We start from the raw sequence: 25,841 nt of genomic DNA on the forward strand, positions 1-25,841 counted from the left end.
CCTGAATACAGATGGGCTAGCCATGGCAGTGGTGTTCCCTAGATTGTATATTAGAGAAGTTACAAGCAACAGCTATGAATTCAGACATTCTTGGAATTTAATCCTCACTTTATAACTTTATTAGTCAAGTCTGGTTATAAAAATGTTGTATAACAAACAACCCCCAAAGGTAATGGCTGATAACAGCAAATATTTTTCTTGTTCACCGGTGTGTGCAGGTTGGTGGGGTCACTCTACTTCAAGCTTCAGCTCAGCTGATTCTGGTTTTAGGTTTCGTTCAAGTTTACTCTGGATGCCTCTTGGCATGATTCTTGGGTAAGCAACTACCCAGATTAGGTTTTTCTCAGGGAAGGTGGCAAGAACTCAAGGAACCAAACTAAACCAGGCAAGCACATAAAAGCCTCTGCTTGTGTCCATTCACTAACATTCCAATGGCCAAGGTAAGACACATGGCCCAGCCCAAAGTCGATGGATCAGGAATGTATACTGCACATACTCCACTTGGGTGGAGCTAAAAAGGCACATGCAAAGGGTGTGATATAAATCATTACAGGGAGGAGGCGAAGAGTTGAAATAATACTTCAGTCTACTATGACCATTAACAAGCTATAGACCTTGAAAATCATGTAAGTTTTCTCATTTGTAAAGTGAGGCTTAATTTACATTTTCCTCCCAGGGCTGTTGGAAAGATTAAAACCAAGACATAGATGGGGCACCTGGGTGGCTCAGTCGGTTGAGACTCCAACTTTGGCTCAGGTCATGATCTCGTGGTTCATGAGTTTGAGCCCTGCGTTGGACTCTGTTCTGACATCTCAGAGCCTGGAGCCTGCTTCAGATTCTGTGTCTCCCTCTCTCCCTGCCCCTCCCCTGCTTGCACTCTGTCTCTCTCTCTCTCTCTCTCTCTCTCTCTCTCTCATAAATAAACACTAAAAAGAAAAAACAAAAAAACAAAAACCAAGAGATAGAGAGTAGCACATAGTGAGAGATCAAAAAAAAAAAAGTAACTTAGGGCGCCTGGGTGACTTAGTCAGTTGAGCATCTGACTCCTGATTTTGGCTCAGGTCATGATCCCAGGGTCATGGGATTGAGCCCCACGTTGGGCTCTGCACTGAGCATGGAGTCTGCTTAAGATTCTCTTTCTCCTTCTGCTCCCCTCCCCTACTTGCTCTCTCTCAAAAAAATAAATATTTAAAAAATAAAAAATAAAGGGTAACTTAATGAATCCACACTTTCCATTTTGGACCCTTTTCCTCTCCTGATGTCCTCCTTCTGCCATCACACCAGCAACACCTCCTTCCCCTAATTCCTAAATGCTCCTGCTATGTCTTCTCTCACTTCCAGAACCAATCCAAATTATTATACTTGCACATGAGGTTAGAGTATGTCTTTGCAGACTCTCCCTTGTATTTAGCCTGCAGGAAAGATAGACTGCAATCCAGATATTAGCTTTGTGATTATGAAGCCCCATTTACTAATGAGACCTCTGACAATATGCACCGCCACCTCGCCTTGCAGCTTAAATATGAGGGAGAGCTCTGCAGAGCTGATATTGACCCAGCCTGCTAGTAGGAGGAATCACTTGCACACACTCATCATCAGCCAGCACTGGATCAGAGTGAGACTGCTGACTGAAGTTCTGGGTCCTTGCCCCGTGTAAGTAGCAGGATGCACAAGCCATACAGACAGAAAGACTGTCCAGAAAAAGGAGGAGAAGGGTCCTCAAGCCAGGCATGTGCCCTTACCCTTCTCCAATCTCCCCCATCAGATAAGTCATATCCAGACAAGTGAGTGGGGGAGGCAAGAGAGAACAAAAGCATCATTCCAATGGAAGACCCTCCATGGAAACAGGACAAGGAAGAAGTGGTTTCCCCGACAACCTGTTTTGCAAATGAGGAAGGTTAATCCCTTGCTGGGAGCTTTCTAGCCAATGGAGAAACCCATAGGGTTAGAGTCATTGACATGAACTAATACCAATAAAAGATCAGCCATCTGTTATCACAAATATGGTTGTATATAACAAAGCACTCTGAAGCTAAAGAGCTTAAAACACAAAACTACCAAAAAAAATGCTGAAAGAAATTAAATAAATGGAAAGACATCTGTGTTGGTGGATTGAAGTACTGTTAAGATGGCAGTAATTCTCAAAGCTATCTACAGGTCCAGAGCACTTCCCATCAAAATCTCAACGGCACTTGTTTGTAGAAATAGACAAAACTGCATCCTAAAATTCATGTGGAGTCTCAGGGGACCCCGAATAGCCAAGATTCTTCAAAACAACAAAGTCGGAGGACTCACATGTTCTATTCTCAAAACTTACTACAAAGCAACATTAAAAAACTAAAGCCAGCTGTATGGTGATGGCATAATGATAAATGTCTAGACCAGTGGAACAGAATGTAGAGCCGAAGAACATACCCTCACATATATCACATTCAAATGATTTTTGAAGGGGTGCCAAGACCATACATTGGAGAAAGGACAAAATTTTCCACAAATGGTGTTGGAAGAGCTGGATATCCACATACAGAAGAATGAGGTTTGATCCTTACCTTGTACTACATACAGAAATTAACTCAAAGTGAATCGAAGACATAAACATAAGAGCTAAACAAAACAAAACTATAAAACACTTGGAAGGAAACATAGAAAAACTTCATGACATGGATTTAGTAATGATTTCTTGGATATGACACCAAAAGCATAGGCATCAAAAGAAAAAAAATCAGTAAATTGGACGTTGTCACAATTTAAAACTTTGTGCATTAAAAGACAAAAAAGTGAAAACACAAGCCACAATGTAGGAGAAGATATTTGCAAATCAAATGTCTTATAAGGTATTAACATCCAGAATATATAAAGAACTTCCACAGCTCAGAAACAAACAACTAAACTGAATAGTGGGCAAAGGACTTGAGTAGACATTCTCCAAGGAAGATATACAAATGACCAATAAGTGCTTGGAAAAAAAATGCTCAATATCACTGGTCCCTGGGGAAATGCAAATTAAAAATCACAGTGAGATACTCCTACACACTCATTAGGATATATATTAAGTATACATAGGTGTAGATAGCTAAATATTTTTCTATGGAAAATAACTATTTCAAGGATATGGAGAAATTGGAACCTTCATGCCTTGCTGGTGGGAATGCAAGATGGTGCAGGTGCTGTGGGAAACAATTAGGTGGTTTCTTGCTAGTTAAACATAAGACTTACCATACAATCCAACAATTCTACTTATCAGTATTACCCAAAAGAATTGACAGCAGTGACTCAAATAGGGGTGCCTGGGTGGCTCAGTCGGTTAAGCATCCGACTTCAGCTCAGGTCATGATCTCGCGGTTCGTGGGTCTGAGCCCTGTGTCAGGCTCTTTGCTGACAGCTCAGAGCCTGGAGCCTGCTTCGGATTCTGTGTTTCCCTCTTTCTCTGCCCCTCCCCTGCTTATACTCTGTCTCTCAAAAATGAATAAATGTTAAAGCAGGGACTCAAATAGATACTTTTCCACCAGTGTTAACAGCAGCATTATTCATAATAGCCAACAGGTGATGGAAAAACAAAATGTGGTGTATAAGTGGAATATTATTCAGCCTTAAAAAGGAAGGAAATTCTGACACAGGCTACAACGTGGATGAGCCTTGAAAAGACGGTGGGTGAAATAAGCCAGACACAAAAGGACATATATTGTATGATTCCACTTATATGAGGGACCAGGAATACGCAAGTCCATAGACAGAAAGTAGATTAGAAGTTACCAGGACCTGGGTGGGGGGAGGGGGCGGTATTTTTTAACAGGTACAGTTTCTGTTTGGGATGATGAAAAAAGTTCTGGAAATGCATAGTGATGATGGTTGCACAGCAGTTTGTACCCAATGCCACTGCATTATACACGCTCTCACATAGTTAAAAGGTAAATTTATGTTCTGTTTTATCACAGTATTTTTTTAAAGAGCTTAAAACAATAAGCATTTGTCTCTCACAATTCTGCAAGTTGGCAATTTGGCTGTGCTCAGCTGGCAGTTCTTCTAGTCTTGTCTGGGCTCACTCATGGGTCTACAGTCAGCTGCTGAGGGGACTGGGGGCTGCCTCAGCTAGGATGGCTTCAGCTGGGATCGCTTGTCTCTGCTCCTCAAGTCTCTCATCATTCCCCTAAGCTAGCTCAGGCAGCTGGGCAGGGTCCAGAACTGCCCAGTCTCTAGAAATGGTAGGCTGGAATAGGTACAGCCTCACTTCGGCTGCATTGTGTTGGCCAGAGCAAGTCATGTGGTCAAAGCCAGTGTCAGAGGGAACTGAAACGGCCCCGATCTCCCGATGGGAGGAGGTGCAGAGTTTCACCGCAGATGACCTGGATACAGACAGGAGAGGAAAACTGGCAACTTCTTTGCATCAACATACCACAGTTTGACATTGTTAATAGAGAACTCTGTCAGGACACCAAATGGTTTATGTTAAGATAGGCTCGTGTATCTAATCTAGAAGTTGTTTACAGGAATGGGGCAGTGCTGGTTCTAGAGATTTAAAAGTATAGGAGAAGTATACACAAACTCCACTTAGTGCCCAGAATATTCTCTCTCAGGCATTGAGTACTTCTCAGATTATTTTTCCAATCAAGCCAGCTACTTTGCAGATTTAGTGCTCTGTGGGAGCTGTAACTTTTCAGAGAAGCTGAGACATGGAGAGAGTCTTCAAGACAATAGAATTTTGGAGGCTCAAGGGACCCAGGCAGATCATATCAGTAGGGACAGGAACCATAGACCTAGCAAGGGAAAGGGGTTTGATGAAGCCTTCAGAGTTGCCAACAACAAAACTTGGACTAGATCCCAGATTGCTGAACTCACAATCCAGTGCTCTATGATCTAGTGATCCCCTTGAAGTATGCAAACCCCAGCTCAACCACCCAAGGAATTTGATTTTATTCTTTGGGATCTTTCAATTAAAGGGTGCTCTGCAGACCAGCAGTCTTACCTGAGAGCTTATTAGAAATTCAGCATCTTGGGACACCTGGGTTGCTCAGTTGGTTAAGCATCTGACTCTGGATTTCAGCTCAGGTCATGATCTCATTGAGCCCTGCATCAGCACAGAGCCTGCTTGGATTTCTCTCTCTCCGCCCCTCCTCTGCTTCATGCGCATGTGCTTGCAGTCTCTCTCTCTCTCCATAAACATTTAACTTAAAAAATAAAAAGAAAAATTCAGAGCACTGTGCCCCATGCCAGACTTGCTGAATTAGAGTATGCAAATTAACTTGCTGCCCAGGACATTTGCATTAATGGTAGAAGTTAAACATTCCCTGGGGACCCTGGTTTTCGATGTTGGCTGTTCCTTGGAATCACCTGGGAAAGGTTTAAAAATGCTGATGCTTGGGCTTCACCTCAGAGATTCTCACCTGTTTGTTCTTGGGTACGGTCTGGGCATAAAGATTTTTGAAAGCTCCTTGAGCCACCTCTAATGGCAGCTTTTTATTACATTTTCCTTCTGTGCAAGAGGCTAGTTTTTCCTAATGAGTAAAAACAACCTTCAGAAGACCCTAACTGACGACCTTGCTCCAGTGTCCTGGGTAGGGTTAAGTGACTTATAAATTGTTGAGAATTATTTAAATGTGTTTTTGTAAGAAAGGAAGGTTAAACACTAGAACTGGTGATTGGGAGGAGTGTTTTTAAAAAGCTACTTTGTTGCCAAAAAAGGATTGGCACTAAGACACAATGAAACCCCGCTTAATAAAAATTCTGCAAATTATACATACAGTAAAAGATTAACGACCCAGAAAAATATAAATCATGGAAGAGAGAAAAGACAATGAAAAAACACAAATGTGCAAAGCTCACACATGAACATAATAATAGTTAAGCTATAAATTTGATTTTATTTCAAGCCTCCTGGGAATCCATTAGTGAACAAAGTTTTTACTTATGGGGCACGTGGGTGGCTTAGTAGGTTAAGCGTCTAACTTTGGCTCAGGTCATGATCTCGTGGTTCGTGGATTTGAACCCCGTGTCAGGCTGTGCGCCGACAACTCAGAGCCTGGAGCCTGCTTCAAATTCTGATTTTCCCTCTCTCTCTCTGCCCCTACCCCACTCACATTCTGTCTCAAAAATAAACATTAAAAAAAATTTAAGTTTTTATCCATAGGAAAGGGGAGTAGGAGAGTGTCTTTCCTGCAGGAAAACAAGGCTTTCTAACTCTTATTTGTAAATAAAAGTTTCATGAGGTCTTTCTGTGGGGACACGGAATGACATTAGTGAAGCGTGTCTTCAAGAAAGTTCCTAGGGCAAAAGCAGGACTGGATCTCATGCTTCTTAAGTGTCTTTTGTTAAATCTGTTCATAGTGTGAAACATGATTGATGGAAAATGGAGAGATGTTGTTTGAGTCTCTTGTGGGGGGTGTGTTGTGTGTGTGTGTGTGTGTATCCAGCCTTATCTAAGTTATACTTAAGGAAGGGGAGTTGTAAAATCCCTTTCAACTTGTCCTGGGAGCTGGCATCCCACTCAGAGGAGAAAGGTGGATGATTATCTCTCTGTGCTGGCACAAGGGCTCTTGCTGTTCTGTTAATATCCTCGAATGAGTGAACAAGATTATCCAATGAACTCTTCAGACTCCTGCATTCTAGCCTTAAATGTTCCCTCAGGGATTGTTTGAAGACTTAATGGGATAAATGTGCTCTAACATTAAAGTCATAAAACAGGTTCTAGGAACGTGATACCCCAGCACTGCCCTTTGTGGTACGCCCAGTCGTTTTCCCCTTTCTGTTTGGGAGCAGTTTCTTTTCTTTCTTTCTTTTCTTTTCTTTTCTTTTCTTTTTTTTTTTAAATATAAAACAAAGAAATGACCCTATTAATCTGGAGTTTAAGGACTACAGGGTATTTTTTCTTTTGAGAATATGGATCTATAGATCTTTGCATATTTAGATGTGTGCGTATATGTCTACATGTGTATGTGTGTATTTCTCACACAATTGGCTGACCTTCAAAATCTCTGTTGAATTGAAATCATTTGAGTCGTGAAAAGGGGACCTCAGGCACATGGTCTACCAGTGCTGTTCAGACTTGAGTGTCTCCATGAATTCCCTGGAGTCTTTGTTAAGATGCAAATTCTGATTCTGAGGTTCTGGCTGAGGGGGCTGAGAATCTGTAGTCCCCACAGGCTTTCGGTGTGTCGTAGGCTGCTGGTCCAAAACGCACTCTGAGTAGCAAGGGGACAAGGTCTACTAGTAGTGCCATTCCCAAACTTGGCTGCATATTGGACTCACCTGGGGAGCTTTAGAAATTACTGACACCTGGAACAACCACCAGCGATGTAATTGGTGTGGGGAAGAGACCTTGGCTTCATAAATGCTCACAGGCTCCCCCAGGTGACCAGTGTGCAGCTATGGCTGAGAGCCACTGCATTTGAAGCTGCCAGGTAAAGAGGAACCTGTAACTGACTCAGCTGTTAGAAAACTTCCTGGTGCATTCTTAAACCTGTTATTGAATTTCAAAGACATAAAAGCTTTTCAACGGGAACACTCTTCTATCTTGAATAGACGGAAGGATGGTTGCATGGATAGATGGATATCTTTGGGGAACAAGTGATCGCATTTTGCAAAAGAAAGGAGAAACCACATGATTTTATCCTGTACGTAGCTTATATAAATCAAAGAAATGACTTAGCACCTCTGCTGTGCAGAAAGAGAGCCTCACAGACTTCCAGGTTTCTCTGGGGGAGCCAAGTAAGCAGGGAGAGCAGCACTAGACTCCACTAATCGGAAAGTAAAGAAATTAAGGATGAAAACAGCCTCCCAACTTGTGATAGCATTGTTTCTTTGGTATTTGCTAAGTTACTAGAATATTCAGTGCACAGTCTCATATCTTTTTTTAAGTTTTTTTTTTTTTTTATTTTTTATTTTTTTGAGAGAGGGAGAGAGAGAGAGAGAGTGCCAGCAGGGGAGGAGCAGAGGGAGGGAGGCAGAATCTGAAGCAGGCTCCAGGCTCTGAATTGTCAGAACAGTGCCTGATGCAGGGCTCAAACTCAGAAACCGTGAGATCGTGACCTGAGCCGAAGTTGGAAGCTTAACCCATTGAGCCACCCAGGCAGCCCCCCCCCAAATTTTTTTTTTAACTTTTTAAAGCTTATTTTAGTTTGAGAAAGAGAGAAAGCATGTACACATGCTCAAGCTGGTGAGGGGCAGAGAAAGAATCCCAAGCTACCAGCATGGAGCCTGACTCAGGGTTCAATCCAACAATGAGATCAGGACCTGAGCCGAAATCAAGAGTCAGATGCTTAACTGACTGAGCTACCCAGGTACCCCTGCAGTGATATCAAAGATACCTTTGATCAGATTCGCCTCCTCTCTGACTCAGTCACTCACACAAAGTCACCCATTTAGTCCCCACAAGATTTCTTCTTCTTCCCTTTGACCTCCAGTCTTCCAATGCTACTGCATTATGCTTCCCTGTCAGCCCCCTTCTTTATTAATTGCCTTCCAACTTAAACTCCATAATTCATCCATGTTGTAGCCCATATTGACCCTACCTGCCAACACCTGGCAAACACTGATACTGGGATATATCCACCGTCCCACTTTTGCAGAGGCTGCCCTCAGGATGCTACATATTTTCTGGACCAGACAAGCAATCATGTGCTTTTGTGCCACCCCAATGTATTTTAACAAAAGAATAATTTACATACAAGATCATTATTATACAGCTTGCAATATTTTACATATGTATGTATTCATGGGACCATGACCAGATGAAGATGGAACATTTTCATCACCCACCAAATTCACTTGGGCCTCTTCCCAGTGAACATCTTCCCCTGGAGGTAATCATCATCATTCTGACTTCAATCACTGAAGAGAAATGAATGACTAATAGCTAGGAATGTTTGGTAAAACTGACCTTAATATTTAATGGACTTTGAAGTTCAGTGTTTCTGAAACTTTTGGAACATTTAGAGCCCAGATTTTCTCCACTTTTTTCCCCATAGAAGCATACTTTTTTCTTGGCATCCAAGACTAGTCCATCTCTGAAATATAAGTACATAGTTACAATACCAACTTTATACTCTAAAATGTTACTTAAGTGCTTAGCAGTTTTATTTCCAGATTAACAAGTTTCTTAACATTTATCATGCCTTGAAGAGATGATTTTAATATTTATTAAAATTGCTTAAAATGTCAGGTGGAAAAAAATTTGAGTTTTGGACACTCAAAGGTAAAATTTTGTTGACCAAATTTAAAATAAATATGCCCTTGGAGATCTAGTAGAAGGGAAGACAGATGTCTCTGGAAATAGAATGTTAAGTAAAGGTGAACTGTATTGACTTATTAAGCTTTTTTAATGTCCACCCCCTCCCTTGTTTGAATGTAAGGTCTGTGGCGGCAATACCATCAATAAATAATTATTAAATGGAAAAATAAATATGCTTTGTACATCTTTATATCATCTGTAGGCAAGCAAAAAATTTTGACATTTGGCGTTGCATATGCCCAATTTTTCACGAATCATGTAACCAGTTGGTGTTTTTACAAGGGTATGGTAGCAACTGATGTGTAGACTACACATTTTGTTAGCTATTAAATTTTAAATGTCAGAATCTTGACCAAATGCAAGGTGAGAAGATGTTTCCTTTGTTGCATGATGGAATTTTGAAGTTGCTGTAAAGGCTAACCATTCCAAAGAGCAATCAATTTGTTTTTCCCCAGTTACCATAATCCTGAGTTTTAAACATCTTTCCTTCCTGGAAATATTTAACATGACCTTGTCGTGGGGTGTGCTTACGTTCCTCTCATTGTGTCACAGAGTAGGTGGAGCTTGTTCCTGCCTACCGTGCTTCCTTTCCCACACCCTCAGAGGTTCAAGTTGAGGATGCTGATGGGCGGTGCTGTGGTTTTCACGTATTTTGGGAGGCATTGATACTACCAGCTGAGTGATACTGGGCAAGTTGCTTGGCCTCTCTGAGCCTCATTTCCCTTCTTTGTGCAAAGAGGTAATATTGTCATCTATCCCAGGGTCTTATGAGGGTGAAGTATGGGGGAAACACCTGTAATTCTCTTGGCACACAGTGTTGAGGTCAATGTTAGTGACTAGAAGCTCTCTTAAACCCATTCGTGGAATATTGGCAGCCATTTCATTGATCTCACAAATAATTTAAAGTTCACATCCTCCGTGGAGGGTGCTGAGCTTTTGTTTATGCCATCATGTCTGTGACGCCTAACACTGAACAAGAACCCGAGCAGCTCGCATCTCTGATTGCTGCTGCTTGAAAATTCCTTTGAGAACAGGATACGATCTCTTATTCTAGTCAGTTGGCTTGACTCACAAATAAAATTGCTTCAGAAGTGGAAGACCTGTGTTTCATGTACCCTTCTGCCGTAGAATTGCAGATTATAAATGAACCAAAGGGCTTTTCTGGTGCCAAGTGACCCTATACCACTGACAAATAGAAATACTCAACTCACCAAGAGGCTTTCTTTCTCCTCCTTTCTCCCTCCCTCCCTCCCTCCCTTCCTCCCTTCCTTCCTTCCTCCCTTCCTTCCTCCCTCCCTTCCTCCCCTCCTTCCTTCCTCCCTCCCTTCCTTTCTCCCTCCCTTCCTTTCTTTCTCCCTCCCTTCCTCTCTTTCTCCCTCCCTTCCTTTCTTTCTCACTTCCTCCCTTCCCTCCCTTCTTCCTTCCTTCTTCCCTTCCCTCCTCTCTTCCTTCTTCCCTTCCTCCCTTCCTCCCTCCCTCCCTCCCTTCCTTCCTTCCTCCCTTCCCTCCTCTCTTCCTTCCTTCCTTCCTTCCTTCCTTCCTTCCTTCTTCCCTTCCTTCTTCCCTTCCCTCCTCTCTTCCTCCCTTCTTTCCTTCCCCTCTTCCTTCCTTCTTCCATTCCCTCCTCCCTTCCTTCTTTCCTTCCTTCCTTCCTCCCTTCCCTCTTCTTTTCCTTCTTCCCTTTCTTCCTTCCTCCCTCCTTCCTCTCTTCCTCCCTTCCTTGCTTCTTCCCTTCCTTGCTTCTTCCATTTCTTTCCCCCCTTCCTTCTTCCCTTCCCTCCTCCCTTCCTTCCTTCTCCCTTACTTCCCTCCTCCCTTCCTTTCTCCCTTCCTTTCTCCCTTCCTTTTTCCCTTCCTTTCTCCCTTCCTTCCTTCCTCCCTTCCCTCCTCCTTTCCCTCCTCTCTTCCCTCCTCCCTTCTTTTCTCTCTCTCTCTCCCTTTCTTTCTCCCTCCTTCCTGCCCTCCCTCTCTCTCCCTTTCTCCCTCTCTCCCTCCTGCTACCTCTTTCTTTAGCCCATGAATCAAATACTAGAACAGTTTTTCCCCCAAAAAGGAGCTGGGACAACTGGTGACACTCTAGATCAAGAGTCAGCAGACTTTTTCTGTGAAGGGTCACGGGCTACGTGGTTTTTGTCACAACTCCTCAACTCTGCCTATTGTGGCCCCAAAGCAGCCACGTGCTGTACATAAGCACATGCATGTGACTGTGTTCCAGTAAAACTTATTTACAAAAACAGGCTGGATTTGGCCCACAGACCATAGCTTGCCATCTCCTGCTCTAGATGAATGCTGTCCAACAGAAATACAATGCAAACCAATATTCAATTTTACATTTTCTTGTAGCCACATTTTTGAAGTTCTTGATCTATTAAGACATGAATTTTTAAAGACTTTTTTTTTTTCAACGTTTATTTATTTTTTGGGACAGAGAGAGATAGAGCATGAATGGGGGAGGGGCAGAGAGAGAGGGAGACACAGAATCGGAAACAGGCTCCAGGCTCTGAGCCATCAGCCCAGAGCCTGACGCGGGGCTCGAACTCACGGACCGTGAGATCGTGACCTGGCTGAAGTCGGACGCTTAACCGACTGTGCCACCCAGGCGCCCCAGACTTTTTTTTTTTTTTTTTTTTTTTAAATTTTTTTTTTTCAACGTTTATTTATTTTTGGGACAGAGAGAGACAGAGCATGAACGGGGGAGGGGCAGAGAGAGAGGGAGACACAGAATCAGAAGCAGGCTCCAGGCTCTGAGCCATCAGCCCAGAGCCTGACGCGGGGCTCGAACTCACGGACCGCGAGATCGTGACCTGGCTGAAGTCGGACGCTTAACCGACTGCGCCACCCAGGCGCCCCAGACTTTTAAAAGATAGAATGAACAAATCTTAGAACAGGAAGAGACAGACACCTCAACTTACAGATAACATAAATTTACTGCAGCACCCTGATATCCAATGGCCCAAGATTTTTTAAGTGACGGTAGGAAACTGCACAACTGCCAAAATGCCCACTTTTGAATGATTTTTCTCATAGTCTATGTAAGTAGAACCAAAATTCTAACCATGAAGCTATGCCAAATTCAAATAATTTTAGCCACAAGAAACTAAAAGGGACTCAGAGATAAGCCTTGGCCATGCCCCTGTTAGTACTTCGTACTGACTCATCCTTCTGTGGGCAAAAGCAGATGGAGAATGGCTTCCTGATTATCCCCACTTAAGAGAAGCCTGCATCGCTTCTCGGCCTTTTGGCTAAGATCAAGTGAAGAGAAGCCTGCCACCCTATCACTCAACTCTCATGAAATTCTATTCAGACAAATGCCTTCTTCTCTGGCCACATTAAGAATTGCCATCCCTGCCCACAGGCACACAAACCTTTCCTCCTCCCGTAGCCTGCTTTACCTGCTCTAGTATAAATGGGCCCAGCTCCTAGCTTTTATACCTCCCCTCCCTGCTCCAGCCATCATGGAGGAAAGGGGCACATGGGTGAATTGGGGCTGGCTGATCTAGGATGGCTCATTTCGGATCTCCCAGTGGTCCAGCCCAAGCTTGTTCACCTGGAAGAAGCAGGGAATGGAGAGGGTAGAAGCTGACAAGGCTTCTGATAGCCCAGACTAAGCATTGATAGTGTCACTTAAGCCCATTCTCCATTGTCTAAGCCAGCCATATGGCCATCTCCTATTCAAGGGTGGACACATAGTCTTCACCAGCTCCCAGTATGAAGAACTATAAAGTCACATTACGTAGAAGGGGGGGAGGGGTAATTATTCCCATTTCACAAGCTGTCTATCACAGAGATTAATATCAAACTACAAGGTTGAGTTTTGTGATATGCTCTAATGAATGTGCTTCTTCCTCTCCCCTGTGTGGGTTTATATCTCAACCTGAAATACTGAAAAATAAAACATTTGTTCAGACATGGTCACCTTCTTGTTGATACCTGAAATCAAGCTGAGACAAGCACTTCCATTCACAGCTTTCAGTGCTCTGTCTCAGGACTCAGGTGCTCAACGTCATTTCTTCTACCAGGACAATCTCAGTGCATATACATGTAAGAATTTAATACTGTTCTTTAAGCCTTCTGTGTACTATAGGCATCTCTTAGGCTGGGTTCCTCAAAAGCAGAGCTGAGACCAAGGCTTATATGTGAGTTTATTTTGGAAAATTAGGTTAAGGTTCATAACTGACATTGCTTCCCTTGGTATTCCTGGAGCTGCTGTGGATGTCCTGTGCCCCATGACTGATGCCAGTTATAGAGAGTCAGCGTGGGCACACGTGATAGGAACATCAAGATCAAGTCTGTCCCTACCTGCTCTCTTTAATTCCTGGTCTGCCTTCTAATTCTAGATTCACTGTCATCATCATTATTATTATACTACTTAAGGTATTCCAGCTGCTGTGACATACTAACCCATACATCTTAGTAAATAAGGTCAACAAAATAGAAGTTTATTTATCATTCACTTAGTATCCAATGTGGATTTTCCTAACCAGAGCATGGTATCCCATGTGGTCATTTAGCAAGGAAGATTCTACCATGTGGCCCTGGCATCCCCTAGCAACTGAGAGGATCCTGCCAGGTCCTCTCCATTCATTTGGCAGACAGGAAAATAAAGAGAAGAAAAGGCATTTCTTTGTGGCATTGGCCTGGAAAGGATAAATGTCACGTCCTGCTCCCATTCTATGGGTGAGAATTGGTCCCATTGTCTGTCTAGATGCAAAGGCTCCTGGTAAATGTGGTCCCTGGCTGGGAACAGCTTTGCAGCAATGCCTTTACACAATGGAAGGGGAGTACCCATTGTGGTGGCCACTTAAAATATCTGCCACATCAGTCAAGCATACTGGTATCCATGCCCGTTGGTTTACAAGAAGGGGACCCCATCCATCTTCATTTTCAATTTTTTTATTGTGAAATCTTTGTCTAAAAAAGGTATGCCTGATGCCTCTTGTGTCCCATCTCATGTCTTTTAGGCCAGCCTTTTTCACTCCGGCCATTGCTGAGGCAACCTGCTGTTCACCCCCATTGCACCACTTACCTTTGCTTTCAGACATGGCAGTTTCTTCACTGCCACTTTGTGGGACACACATGGGAGTCCCCTCAGCCATTCTGACACAGAAGATGGGAGCAGGTGGATGAACACTTCCATCCTCAGTCCCTTGAGTGGCCAGTTCTGAGACAGGTTCACAGCTCTTCAAGAGAGCTGAGCCCCAATTGTCCACAGATAGTCAGCTTGATAACATACCATTGAATGGGCTTCCCCTTTTCTGTTTCACCCCCTTACAGTTCCTAACTTCATTTTCCAAAATAAACTACTCATGTGCGGGCCTTTGCCTCAGATCTGCTTTTGAGGAACCCAGACTAAGATGTGAATATGGCATATGAGAGGTTTAAGAGTAACATTAAATTCTTATATGTACTACCCAAGTTAAGAAATACATGGTGGAATCTTGTCTCATCTCGAAGTACTCCCTGCCCTTAGAAACAATTTTTTGTTTCAGTAAATGAATAAATCAATGAACAGAGATACTTCTATAGTCCTACTTCATTGCTGCCTACACTCTAAACCAGAACACCACAAGTAAATAATAGTTAAGTTCCCAGCTATAACACTCATAGTCTCAAACCGACTTCAAACCCATCCATGAAACACTTATATTACCTCTGATCAAACTGACTTCAGTTGACTTCAGCATGACTGCTTTACATTCTAAGCAGCAAGAACCAGGGCCATAAATTGCATTTGCTTTGCCAGATTAACAATAAATAGAAAGTCTGCTTTAGGGATTATCCTTGTACGAAACTGGTCACTAAATGTGTTAGATTCACTGTGTTTAACGAGGTAGAGAAAAATGGCAGACAGACTGTTTTCCAGTTAATGAGGAATCTTGCCTTTTACTAAATTCACAAAGTCATTCTTAGATACACTAGGCTTTATTATAATCTGTGCAGAATATAACGTTTAGTTAATAAAGGAATTGACTTATTTGTATTCTATATGATCATTACATATTTACTGAAAAGATCTTAATGATTAGAAATCCACACCCCTGCTGGGTGGCTCAGTTGGTTAAGCATCATGATCTCAGTTTGTGAGTTTGAGCCCCATGTCAGGCTCTGTGCTGACAGCATAGAGCCAGGAGCCTGGCTCAAATTCTGTGTCTCCCTCTCTCTGCCCCTCCCCTGTTCACACTATCTCTCCCTGTCTCTCAAAAATGAATAAACATTAAAAAAAATTTTTAAAGGAATCTGCACCCCTGCTGCCCCTTGGAGACGTTCTGCCCTTATTCTCACATTTCCAGGAATATGGAATTCCACCTACTTACTCAATTAGCCCTACCCCCTGTGGTTACCAAAAAAAAAAAAAAAAAAAAAGTGTTTTCTACATTGAAAGAAAATAGAAGATCTGAGTCTTCTGGTGTATAAAAATCCAGCTGAGAATTAGCATTTCTTGCCATAAGGATTCAAGTATGTCAGATCCATTTGTTGTTGTTACATACACAGCTGTTTGCAACCACATTCCTTAATAAAAACAAGGCAACTGATTCTCTGCAAACAGCATGAGAATTCAGATAAATTGTTAAAAGTAGATACTTTCTGAGAGAGTCTTGGTTTGTTCTTGAGTCATGGGAATGTTTAGCTTATTGACCTCCTGAGAAGTGTTTACCCAGAAAGACAAAATGAAATGCATTCTTGAAGAGGATAGAAGACATTGTTTTTTAAAAAGAAAGGCAAGGTCTTATTAGGGCAAAGCTGTTAATTACACACTTCATTATTGTCAAGGTTAATACAGTCTGTGAGAGCAGAGGCACTTTTTCATCTCTTCCTCAGAACAAGGGGAGACAGCTGTTCTTACGGACAGATCCATTATAGCTTATCACTGGCCAGCAGCCTGGGGAAGGAGCACCATGAAATATGGCCGCTGTCAACAAGAGAGCAGACGCTGAGCTGGTCCAGGCACAATGGAAAGGCAATGAGAACCAGGGTGTCAAACTCAAATAGGTTGGGTTGCATTGATTTTTAATGCCTGGCTGTTCTGCAGCATGAAGTTCAGCGATACTCTTGCCGTTATAATATTGATCTCTAAAACTGCACAATCTTGCTTTAATAAACATCAGATACTGACAGCCATAAATAGTAGTTCTTACATTTTGAAGCCTGGTTAAACCATGTTGTAAAATTTTGCATGTTTGGATTTCACTATTGTTGCTTTGGTGTTATGATTCCTTAAAGTGAAACCTCTGTTAGGGAAACAAATATTACCTCGGTTCTAGTTTCACTGGTCTTCCTGATTAAATAAGGTTACCAAACCCTTCTTTTTTTCTATTCTTTTTAGACAGGTCAACAGTTTATTTCTAACAGATATTTACATTTTGCAAGCCCTTGCTTTTTAACACCGACTAAATAGTTTTCACTGAAAGAGAGAAAAGCATGTGCTCCTTTAAGAGTAATACAGTTACACCATCTGTAAACATCTCCAAATGTTAAAAAGGAGATCCAAGAAAAGACTGTGTCTTCTATAGCCTGTTATTATAGTGTCTTGGGGTTTTTGTTTGTTTTGTTTTTGCTATAGATGAAATTTTCTTCTTTGCAAATGTCTGCAACCACACCTTCACTTCCATAGTACTCGAGTTTTATTCATCAATAACTCTGAGATTTATAGCCTCATAATAAGATCATGATGCTATAGAAGCAGGTGTGCCAAAATAGTGAAATCTTTCAAAGTATTCATTTTGGTTAAACATAGGAAATATTTCACCTTTGTAGAGAATGGGAAAACATTGAACAGTGTAGCTCCCAGCAGCTATAACTGTAACATCAAATAATTTTAACACAATACATATATATGTAATACTATATATATGTATACAGATATATGTTATATAGATATAAAATACAAATTTAACATTATACTATATATTTAATAAAATATATATTTAGTGCCATATATACATACACACACACACACACACACACATATATATAAAGTCCTGGATCGTATTATACTGAAAAGTATATGTCAGTCTAATATGTTTTATTATAAAAGTACCCTAGTTGTAGAAAATATGGAAAATGCACTAACCCCATTGAGTACACAGTGTGAACAGCAGACCAGCAGGATTATCACTGCCTGGGAGCCCATTCAAGATGTGGAATTCCAGACCCCACTTCAGACCTATTGAATCAGACTCTCCCTCTAACGGGATCCTCAGGTGATTTGTGTGCACAGTAAGATTTGACAAGTGCAGGTTTAAAATCTATGTCACACTTAATCTCCCCACCTAGAGATGACCACTGTCAATATTTTACTGTATTTCTATTAATCTTCCTTTTCTATATGTATCTTTCAGTGTAAATAATAGGAAGTCTAATTTTGTTAATTTTTAGGACTCAGATATTACATCTTTAAGAAGGATTACAGTAGGGTGCTGATCATGTTTTGAAAGTATTCCATTTTTTATATCTACTAAGGAATATTTTTTTGAAATATATAACAATTGTAATTAGCTGAAGATATATCTTTAAACTCAGGAAATTTGTATTTTGCATCTAAAGTTACTAATAATCATTTTTAAAAATTTTATTAATGTTTATTTATTTTTGAGTGAGAGCAGGGGAAGGATAGAGAGAGAGAGAGGGAGACAGAAGCTGAAGCAGGCTCCAGGTTCTGAGCTGTCAGCACATAGCCCGACACGGGGCTCAAACCCATGGACCACAAGATCATGACCCAAGCTGAAGTCAGACACTTAACCGACTGAGCCACACAGGCGCCCCCTAATAATTGTTTTTAAAAGTCTAAAACATCAATTCTTTTCCTTCCATTGCATAAAGCTGAGATTGATTTATTCCATTGTTTACATCTTTCTTCTTTTCTTTAATTATTATAAACCTAATTTTAGAGTAAATTTTAACTTATAAAATAGTTAAATAACTACCATTTATTAGTGCTTCCTGTATGCCAGGAATCATGCCAGCTGTTTTACACATTATTGTATTAAATCACATTAACCCAATGATACAAAGATTTATTCTTGCCGTTTTATGGATTAAGAAACCATGGCTTTTAAAGGTTAGGTGACTTGCCCACTATCACACAGTTGATAAATGCTGTAAGCCTGATTCAAAACTAGGATAAAAAACTACATTGTTTTTTAAAAGTGTTTCTTATTCAATGATAGTCTTTATTTTTTCTTCTAAATAGTAGTTATCTCATAACCATATATTTCTCCTTCCACATCAACAAGTATGTAGAATTCTGTTTGAGTTTACTGCTATAATTTCTGCATGTAAACTGAACATGTCTTTGGGTATGCAGTGATAAGTGCACAGAAACAGCAGACTTCCCAATTCTGAGGTCACAGATTAATTCATGTCTTAAAACAGTGACCCTCTAATCTCCCATAAAAAATCTAAATTAACTTACTTGGGGGACAAAATTGTGAAATAGGTGTTTATGATTGTTTGGTTTTTCATTTTCCAAATGTAGTATATTTATAGCACAACTAATGAGGGAAAGAAAGGGCTCTCTCCCAAACAGGCCTTCATTATGTTATCACTTAGTCATTTAAAAAAATATTTGCAGATAGTATGGATATAGACATATTACAGATCTCCATTATAGCTTTTGATGTTATTGTATGGATGGGTGGGTGGATAGATAGCCAGTTGGATGGATACATTGATAGATGATAGACACATAGATAGACACATATCTAAAACTGATAGTTCAGCCCCATCATAGCCATTTATTAATTTGCTGAAGATAAACTAACAAGTTCTCTGGATATGAATTCCAAAGGACAAGTGATTGAAATGCTGATTTGATATGAGTGGGGAATGCTTTCTTCTGTTATCATAATTATCCACATAGCCCCAAAGATGGTGGCATGTTAACATATTCTGATCATCTCTGTGTCTCAATCATTTAGTAAGTGATGAGCTGGTAATTACCTCTTTTTTTTTTTTTGGTCACCATCCAAGTATATCTATTATTTCCTCCTGGATCTAGCTCACAATTCTCCCCTCCCTGGAAACTTTCCAAGAGTTTTAGTCTGTTCTTCTCTGATCTTTTCTTTACTATATAATCTTCACATTTTAACTTGCCTTCATTTAGGAGTTGTGTTTAATATTCCTAACTTGTTTCAGATTTACAAGTTTGTGTCCACATGAAGGAAGTGCATACATTAGTATGTTTCAAAACTTCTATGTAACCCCTCCCTCCATCAGCCTCTATGATTCCTGGGTATCAATCAGTATCAATATCAAGTGATAGTATCCTTTTTATAAATTGGAGAGTGGGTAATGAAAGAAGGATGAAAGTAAATCACGTAACAAATGTGGGTGAAATTGAGACCAGAACCTGCAATCGTCCGTGTGCTGTAAACTGAACAATTTATCGCTAGAGGGATGGAGTGCACAATGAAAATGTGCACTTTATTAACCCATTGTTGATGGATTATGATGTCACACACCAAACCTTTGCATTGCCAACTGGTGCTATTTTATTCAAATGAGTCTGAAGAGTACCTTGGAAAGAGAGCTAGACTGACCTGAAAGTAATATAACATTCATTGTGTGTCAGCCATACTTCGGTTTGAGAGAGAGAGACTGAGAGCATGCTAGACTGGAAGGGAGAGGATTGGAGTTTGAATCCCAGGTCTGTTATGTATCAGTGGGCAAAGTCAGCTCTGAGTTTTAGTGGTACTCAGTAAAGGAAGGAGGATGCCTACCTAGCTGCCCTTTAGATTCCTTGCAACATTAAAATACTGGAAGTGATTCTGTGGTCCCAGAGTTGAATATTTCATGTATTCAGAGATGGGAGGTGTGAAGGCAGACAAGAAAGATTGACTGAAATATTGTTTAAGATGGATAGAATTTAGAGAAGTTTTTTTTTTCCCTGCAGTATATACCCAAAGATAACACTGACCATGAAAAATTCTAATATAGTTAGCTATTATTTGTCAAGCTTACAGAAAGTCTTGATAACATTTTTGCTAAAGGATTATCCAAGCAGGTCCAGTAACTGAGAAATTACTTCAAGACCTTGGCATACCTTACAGTCTTTATTCATGTTATACATCAGTCAACACAGATGCCCAGGATTGGAAATACCAGGAAGATACTTTTGGGGAAGACCATGAATTACTGAGAACATTTCATTAAGTAATCTGCTAATTGTTGATAGAGAATAGGAATGTGCAAGAGTATAATTTCTGTCTAGAATGCTGGCTGAAAAGACTTTATCCACTGTGATATAAACAAATTAATACTGTTTTCTTAAAAATTTGTGCAAAACATTATTGAAGAGGAGAGGCCAATTGTTTAAATCCACAGAAAATAAGAGTATATGTGTCTAAAAGGGTTTTAAGGAGCACCTTGAGGGGGTGCCTGGGTGGCTCGGTCGGCTGAGCATCCGACTCTTGATTTCAGCTCAGGTCATGGTCCCAGGGTCATGGGGTCGAGCTCCATGTGGGGCTCCGTGCAGAGCCTGGAACCTACTTAAGATTATCAGTCTCTCTTCCCCACTCATTCTCGTTCTCTCTCTCTCTCTCTCTCTCTCTCGAGAGAGAGAGAGAGAGAGAGAGAGAGAAAACGCACTTTGAGCAAATGAAAGAGAGAAATAATAATAAACAGGTAAGATACAACTGAAATGCACTAGAAAGCTACTCAAATGGACTTGATATTTTTGAGGATGAGTTAGCTAGCATTCATACTAAATGTATCAAAAGATGTCCATTTCCTCCTTTCCTCTTCCCAGCTACTTCCCCTTCTCTGTTCAAAGGTATTATTTCTTCAGTTCATCCATTGGGGTCAGCATAGATGTTGTTACTCTGAGAAAAGGTTCTGATGTATATGTGATACATGGTTCTTTTTCTCTCTGAGAAATCCTCAAACAGAACATCACCTATTTGGGCAATCAACCCATTTATACCCCTCCTCCACAAATAACCATAACATTCCATATAATGGAAGACTATTCAGTGATTTAAAAAGAACTGGGGGGGGGGGGCGCCTAGGTGGTTCAGTCAGTTAAGAGTCCAACTTCAGCTCAGGTCATGATCTCACGGTCCGTGAGTTCGAGCCCCGTGTCAGGCTCTGTGCTGACAGCTCAGAGCCTGGGACCTGCTTCAGATTCTGTGTCTCCCTTTCTTTCTGCCCCTCCCCCACTTGTGCATGAATACTGGCACTTGCGTGCACACGTTCTCTCTCTCCCTCTCTCTCTCTCTCCTCCTCCTCTCCTCCTCTCAAAAATAAATGAATATATGGGGCGCCTGGGTGGCGCAGTCGGTTAAGCGTCCGACTTCAGCCAGGTCACGATCTCGCGGTCCGTGAGTTCAAGCCCCGCGTCAGGCTCTGGGCGGATGGCTCAGAGCCTGGAGCCTGTTTCCGATTCTGTGTCTCCCTCTCTCTCTGCCCCTCCCCCGTTCATGCTCTGTCTCTCTCTGTCCCAAAAATAAATAAACATTGAAAAAAAAAATTAAAAAAAAAAATAAATGAACATAATGAATGAATGAATGAATGAATAAGAGTATGCAAATCTGTGCAGAAGAATTCCATATACTTTATGTAGACATACCTCTCAAGGAGGTAGAGTGACTTACTTCAAAGGGTGCAGTAGAGAAAGCAGCAAAGGAAGCAGAATGTAACTTTATGTGTGGAAACCTGGCAAACACTACCTGGGCCAGGTGACCAAGGTCAGTATCATCAGGGAGAAGCCATGTTAATGGTATGCGCCCTGCATACGATGTGATATAATTGGTGATCACCTCCAAAACCAATAACCCCAGTTTAACCCTGGGAAAAACATCACACATACCCAGTTGAGGGACATTCTGCAGAACCCCTGAGCACCACTTGTTAAAATTGTCAAGGTCATCAAAAACAAGGAAAATCCAAGAAACTATCACAGACCAGAAGAGACTAAGGAGACATGACAAATAAGTATGTAGTGTCATGAATGGGGCCCTGGAATACTGGGGAAAGAAACTAGTGACATTCACATAAACTATGGAGTTTAGTTAATAGTAGTGCAAGATATTAACAATACAGTAAGGGGTATATGAGAGCTCTGTGTATGCTCTTTGCAATTTCTCAGTTTATTTAAAACTATTCCAAAATTAAAAGTTTATTTAAGGGTGCCTGGGTGGCTCAGTCGGTTGGGTAACCGACTTCAGCTCAGGTCATAATCTCGCAGTTTGTGGGTTCAAGCCCCGCGTTGGGCTTGGTGATGACAGCTCAGAGCCTGGAGCCTGCTTCGGATTCTTGTCTTCCTCTCTCTCTGCCCCTCCTCCGCTCTTGCTCTGTCTCTGTCTCTCAAAAATAAATAAATGTTAAAAAAAAATAAAAAACTTTAAAACAAAGGGGTATAGACAAAAAGTATTAGTCCAGGACTGATTGGATAGGAAAAAAAAGAAAACCTTGTCTTTCACTGATCTATAAATCATATGTTCTAGGACAAATTTGACTTTTGCCTCTAGTTTGAAATCCTCTATTATACTGAGATGATTTTGAACTCCTTTGCTACTTGCTCACAGGTATTTTTCTCCTAAAATTCTGGAAGTCTGAAGTCACAACACTTTGTTCTTTGTTCTTTTATCCACCCCCATCGTATTTTGCTGCAAACCTTGTCATTGTCAAGGCACAGCTGACTGGCTTTGTAAGTGGTTTGTGATTTCTTTCTGTTCCTGGTATTCTGGTGTTATTTAGGTTCGTTAAGGGGAACATTTGGGCTCGGCAGTTTGTCACTAAGGTTCAAGTACAACAACCACATCCAACTACTAAGTCATCCAGACCTCAGCCGTGATGATACAGAAGTGTGGCTCTAGCAAGCATTACAGTTAGATGCTTAATGAAAATATCACAGGTGATCACATATAAAATCTCATACGTGATCTTCAAGCTGTTCAGTGTAGTTCAGAAAATGCCTTCTTTTTCTATAAAATCTAGTAACTCCAATTTTTATGAATTCTGTAAAAGGGTAAAAAAATGTGCGCCCATTCCTGGGTATGTTAATACTCAAGTGACAATACTTACTCGTTTTGCAAATAATATGAATAATGAATGTAAGAAATATGATTTTTAAAACCAGTTATAGACTTAAAATTATAATCAGCTTATCATTAGATGGTTAGGGCTTATTATTTAAGGAGAGGAACCAGGGAGAAGGTTTCCCCTAACTAGTAAATAAGACAGTGTTGCTTAGTCTTCTAAATGGCTTTTTGATGTTTAATTGATATCTCTATTGAGATAGGTAAACGCAAATTTGCAATTAAGGTTATATAATATTTGACTTATTTCACCACTGAAACGATCAATTTTTATCACTTTTTAGGGGATATTCCTGGGGTCTTTCTTCCTCAGTGGAGTAGGGGTGGGATTGCAATATCAGTTTGAAAGCATGAAATGATTTCTTTAAATGGCATTCCCTTTACTGTTCTCAGACAATCGTTAGAGGAAATAAACCGTGCAAAGAAACCTCCATCAACGGCCTGCTGGAGGACTTCGACAACATCTCTGTGACTCGCTCCAACTCCCTAAGGAAAGAAAGCCCACCCACCCCAGACCAGGGAGCCTCCAGCTACGGTCAAGGCCATCGGGAAGAAAATGGCTTCATCACCTTCTCGCAGTATTCCAGCGAGTCCGATACCACTGCTGACTACAGCACTGAGAAGTATCGAGAAAAGAGTCTCTATGGTGATGACCTGGATCCGTTTTATAAAGGCAGCCATGCCGCCAAGCAAAATGGGCATGTCACAAAGACCAAACACGGGGAAGCCTACTATTCTGAGATGAAGCCTTTGAAATCCGATATTGCCAGATTTCCTGTTGATTATCACACACACTTGGACTCACTGAGCAAACCAAGTGAATACAATGAGCTCAAGTGGGAGTACCAGAGAGCCTCAAGCAGTTCCCCTCTAGATTATCCATTCCAATTCATGCCTTCTAGAACTGCGGGGACCAGCGGGTGTTCCAAGGAGAGTCTGGTGTTCAGCGAAAGCGAGTGGGGACCCAGCCTAGATGACTATGATAGGAGGCCAAAGTCATCATACTTGAATCAGACCAGCCCTCAGCCCACCATGCGGCAAAGGTCCAGGTCAGGTTCGGGGCTCCAGGAACCAATGATGCCCTTCGGAGCAAGTGCATTTAAAACCCACCCCCAAGGACACTCGTACAACTCCTACACCTACCCTCGCCTGTCCGAGCCCACAATGTGCATTCCAAAGGTAATGTTATGTTCACTGCCTCCTTCCTCCTTATGTGCAGGCACCCCACAAAGGTGGTGCTAACATGACCTTCTCACAGAGATCTAATGTGATACTTCACCTTTTAAGTGAGAGTCCATATCAAAACCCTACCTGATTTCTATCCACGAGCCCCAAGGGCAGAGGATGTAGGGCAAGGCACATTTATTCATTAAAATCCAAGTCTTTGGAGATCCCCTACAGGGTTTCTGATTAAAAGACAAAAAATTATTTATTTGAAAGATGTCCTGATGTACTACTAATAAATAGTCTGCTCATATTGTACTCATATACTCCTCTATTAAGGAGCATATGATCATAAACCATTAGATAGAGTAATTACAGTGGTTCCTATATTCTAACAAATTTTACATGGATCTATAGAAAAGGAAAAAAATAATCAGGATTACATGGTAAGTTTTTAATAAAGTTTATTTTAGAGTTAAATTTTAATTTAATAACCATTCTCACAGGTGTGAGGTGATATCTCATTGTGGTTTAGATTTTCTCTTATGATGAGTGATGTTTAGAACCTTTCTTTCCATGTACCTGTTGACCATTTGTGTATCTTCTTTAGAAAAAAGTGTATTCAGGTCCTTTGTCCATTTTTTGATTGGGTTATTTGGGATTTTTTTTTTGCTATTGAGTTGAATGACTTCCTTCTATATTTTTTAACCTCTTATCAGATATGTGGTTTGCAAATATTTTCTCCCATTCCATAGGTGCATTTTCATTTTGTTGATGTTTCCCTTTGCTGTGCAGAATCTTTTTATTTTGATGTAGTCCCACTTGTTTATTTTTGCTTTTGTTGCCTTTTGGTGTCAAATATAAAAAATCATGCCAAAACCAATGCCAAGAAATTACCCCCTCTTTTTCTTCTAGGAGTTTTATGGTTTCAGGTCTTACATTCAAGTCTTTAATGCATTTTGAGTTGTTATGTATAGAGTAAGATAGGGACCCAGTTTCATTCTTTTACATGTGGCTGTCCAATTTTCCCAGCACCATTTATTGAAAACACTATCCTTTCTGCATTTGTATATTCTTGGCTCCTCTGCTGAAATTTGATGGACTGTATATTTGTGGGTTTATTTCTGGTCTCTGGTCTGTTCCTTTGAGCTATGAGTCTGCTTTTATGCCAATACCATACATTTTGATGTCTATAACTTTGTAATATAGTTTGAAATATTCAGCTTTGTTCTCCTTTCTCAGGACCGCTTTGGCTGTTTAGGGTCAAATGTGATTTGTGCATGTGTGCTGTAGTTGCACACTTATGGTAGGAAGCTGTTTGTGTCAAGATCATAGAAAAAGCTTTGTCCAGAGACAATAACCATTCAGCCCTGGGGCCATATTTGGCCCATTGACCTGTTGGGTCCACAAAATAGTCA

At 41.0% G+C, this 25,841-nt stretch overlaps 1 protein-coding gene across 8 annotated transcripts in view; it reads left to right on the forward strand.

The window, feature by feature from the left end:
• Positions 1-25,841, forward strand: part of PAK5 (p21 (RAC1) activated kinase 5) — a 321,116-nt gene that overhangs the window by 253,375 nt on the left and 41,900 nt on the right. For all 8 annotated transcript variants that reach the window (XM_086701691.1, XM_086701692.1, XM_086701693.1 and 5 more), the window contains one exon: positions 23,653-24,438. In XM_086701691.1, coding sequence (XP_086557817.1) covers positions 23,653-24,438 — 786 coding nt within the window. The remainder of the gene's footprint in view (positions 1-23,652; positions 24,439-25,841) is intronic.

This window comes from Puma concolor, chromosome A3 (genome assembly GCF_028749965.1).
Source record: "Puma concolor isolate L17-30 chromosome A3, mPumCon1.1.hap2, whole genome shotgun sequence".
In the NCBI taxonomy this organism is placed as follows: domain Eukaryota; kingdom Metazoa; phylum Chordata; class Mammalia; order Carnivora; family Felidae; genus Puma; species Puma concolor.